The sequence below is a fragment of the Nansenia antarctica genome, assembly GCF_963989245.1.
Source record: "Nansenia antarctica genome assembly, chromosome: 1".
In the NCBI taxonomy this organism is placed as follows: Eukaryota; Metazoa; Chordata; class Actinopteri; order Argentiniformes; family Microstomatidae; genus Nansenia; species Nansenia antarctica.
In genome coordinates this window covers 76,097,980-76,100,668 of record NC_137674.1, presented here as the reverse complement: position 1 = coordinate 76,100,668, position 2,689 = coordinate 76,097,980, and the positions used below count along the sequence as shown (strand labels likewise).

General features: G+C 39.0%; 1 protein-coding gene across 1 annotated transcript; it reads right to left on the bottom strand.

Annotated features, from left to right (window-relative positions):
- Positions 1-752: 752 nt before the first annotated feature.
- bola3 (bolA family member 3) lies at positions 753-2,276 on the bottom strand. The gene is made up of 4 exons (XM_080537070.1): positions 2,126-2,276; positions 1,846-1,972; positions 1,609-1,697; positions 753-1,526 (listed from the first exon to the last, which is right to left on the bottom strand). The coding sequence occupies exons 1-4, from the start codon at positions 2,159-2,161 to the stop codon at positions 1,461-1,463; spliced, it is 318 nt and encodes a 105-aa protein (XP_080393196.1). The 5' UTR covers positions 2,162-2,276; the 3' UTR covers positions 753-1,460.
- Positions 2,277-2,689: the final 413 nt, after the last annotated feature.

Here is a 2,689-nt window from a genome sequence, read left to right as displayed (position 1 = left end):
CAGCAGGCTGGAGGGATGCTGGGGATGTCGCCGGTCCTTCCACCTCCTCCGAGTTGAGAAGACGCAGTGTGAACCGAGCGCCGGGCGGAACGGGTCCCCTTGTGAGGAGCGACTACCGTAAGACCAGGTATAAATGAGCTTCACAACATAGCCGAGGTTTAGAACATGTTCTGTTTGGTTATCACTACAGTGATTTCTCCCTGATGAACACACACAGTCAGATCGGTGTGGTGGGATATCTGCCGGCTACCATTAAAGTACGTTGTCTTAAAATAAGACATTTAAACACGCGGCTTAGGCTAATTCAGCGCATACATTATTCTTGAGAGAATATTGGCCTATGGTGATGTACATTTATTTACAATAACATACATGTTTAGACTCTCATCACTGCAAATATTTCAATCATAACACGTTGTTATAATTAAGAAGCAAGACGATGTGTCATTATGAGTACAGTGCAGTGCTCCGGTAATGATTGAAGTCGGCTACCTAACCAACAACGACTTGGAAACAAAGGTGATAAGTAGTAGCCTACCACCTGCTGGTCAGTTCTACAGTAGAATACAGTATAATAAGCCCATTTAAAACACTAAACACCGCTCATTTGTGTCTTGAATACCTGCGAATCTTTCACTTTATTGCAATGTTTTGAACATTTATTGCAATGTTTAGCACAACACAAATAAATAACAATTCAATAAAGTCACGTGTCTTTTTTTCTTTAAAATAATAAGAATAAAATCCACCTATTACTTTGTCAGCATCTATTTATCACTCATCTTTCATTTCTGCAAGAGTAGTCAACCATAACAAAGAAACATACATACTGCAAACAGAATGAAAACTTGCCTGGTGAATGTCTAGTTATAACAAACTACACTAAACAACTAAACCAAACACAGGACACATAATTGCAGATGTTAAAGAACAGTTGCATAGGAGTTGTATCGTGTTGTTTACTGGTGTTCAAGACTACTACAATGTATTTTGCATCCTATTTTCCAATGCCTTATGGATCACTCAGTGAATTAAAAACAGTTCAAGCCAAAGTTAGGACCCTAATGACCAGACAATTTACTAATAAACCCTGACATATTGCCAGTGTCATTTTGTGCGTATCATAGCCTTTTCAGTTATAGTCCTCTTGGAAGGTAGTATTTACATATCATCATCAAACTTCATTCACCCGGGATTATGGCCAAATTAATTTTAAAAGGATTTATGATGGATTAGAGTATCATATTTATTAAAATAAACTCTGTAAACTCCTCAGAGTAGAGCTGCCATGTAGTAACACAGGCAGCAACAGGATACACCTTTACAATTACTGTCTGGCACTGACACATCAGAGGAGAATGAACCAGAGGAGATTTGGAGGGTGTCCATTAGGTCACAATATCACATTCAGTGGAAGAGGTGTATAGTTATAGTCAGACAATCTGTGAAACGGTTTTCTCCTACTCTCTGGGGACATCTGTGAATATTCTTAGCCCATGCATTCCTTGGATCTCCTCTTTGAGGGCCTGCAGAAGAGGATATGGATCAGTGTATTGCTGTACGTGTAGAAAATGTATTATACAGTAAGTTTCAACTTGCATGGGTTACCTGGTTGACTAGATGGTGTTGTTGTACTGTTCTTTTCCCTTTAAATTCGGTGGATTCAATATGTACTTCATACATGGCACCACAGCCCCCTGAGGACAGACAAGAGAACATGTTGTAACACCAGCCATGGAACACGTTTCATGATTGATGCTCATGTATGACTGCTGGGGGTCTAGCACAGCACTTAAGTGTATAACTAACGCAATGCTTGTTAGGTCATGAAGTTGCCTATTTTACCAGATATGTCCACAACTTTGAGCGATGTCGCTAATGGAAACTTCTCTTTCAATATGTCTGCAATTCGGACCTCCCCGTCAGTCTGGGAGGACAGAGCCCTCTGCAGCTGTCTGGATATCAAAACAACCTAAAACAAATAATTCGTGCAGATACAATTAGACCATGTTCTCTTATAGGCAGTAGCCTACAGTTAGCTGTCAAAACAATCAACAAACTGGTTATGCATACCAAGGCGTAAGTTAAAATGATAACGGCATGCATGTCAATAAATTATATTTACTTGATTTGAGCGAAGGAGTCTGGAAAAAGAAATCATAGTGACACTGAAGCCCAGTACTGAAGATAAAAGCCGCAATGATCGACACACTGTTAATCCACCAACAGTTTTCTTTTTTTTATCGTTTCAAAAGTCATGCCCCTGGCTGTCTGAATATTTTTCGTCCCTATAATATGACGTCGGCAAGTGTCTGAGTCAGCTGTGTTTACGCTCTCCTTTGTAACTAGCGCCCTCTTCGGACGGGAGACTTCCACTGCTGCTTGTTTTGGACCAGTGAAGCGCATGGTATTTGGGAAGGAAAATATATCTGTAATACAATCATTTTTATTCCCCAAGACACATCAAACGACTGTACATGAATAAATCAAGCACATTGTATTTGTATAGCACATTTAATACATAAATGCAATGCCATGTCCTACAACCAAAGACAAACTGTTGAAATAAGGTGCATATAGTATTTATCTTATAGACATAAAAAATAAAAATAAAGAGTAAAAAAACTAAGTTTGGACTGAGAATAGAGGACTGAATGTAATGTGAATGCAATACAATTAAATTACAGTT

What these genes read in the sequence shown, in the direction of transcription:
- bola3 (XM_080537070.1), bottom strand. Translation starts at nt 2,161, where the DNA reads ATGATTTCTTTTTCCAGACTCCTTCGCTCAAATCAA. An exon ending in GACTCCTTCGCTCAAATCAA is followed by an intron (nt 1,973 to 2,125) that starts GTAAATATAATT and finishes TATTTGTTTTAG; the next exon opens with GTTGTTTTGATATCCAGACA. An exon ending in AACACCATCTAGTCAACCAG is followed by an intron (nt 1,527 to 1,608) that starts GTAACCCATGCA and finishes CCTCTTCTGCAG; the next exon opens with GCCCTCAAAGAGGAGATCCA.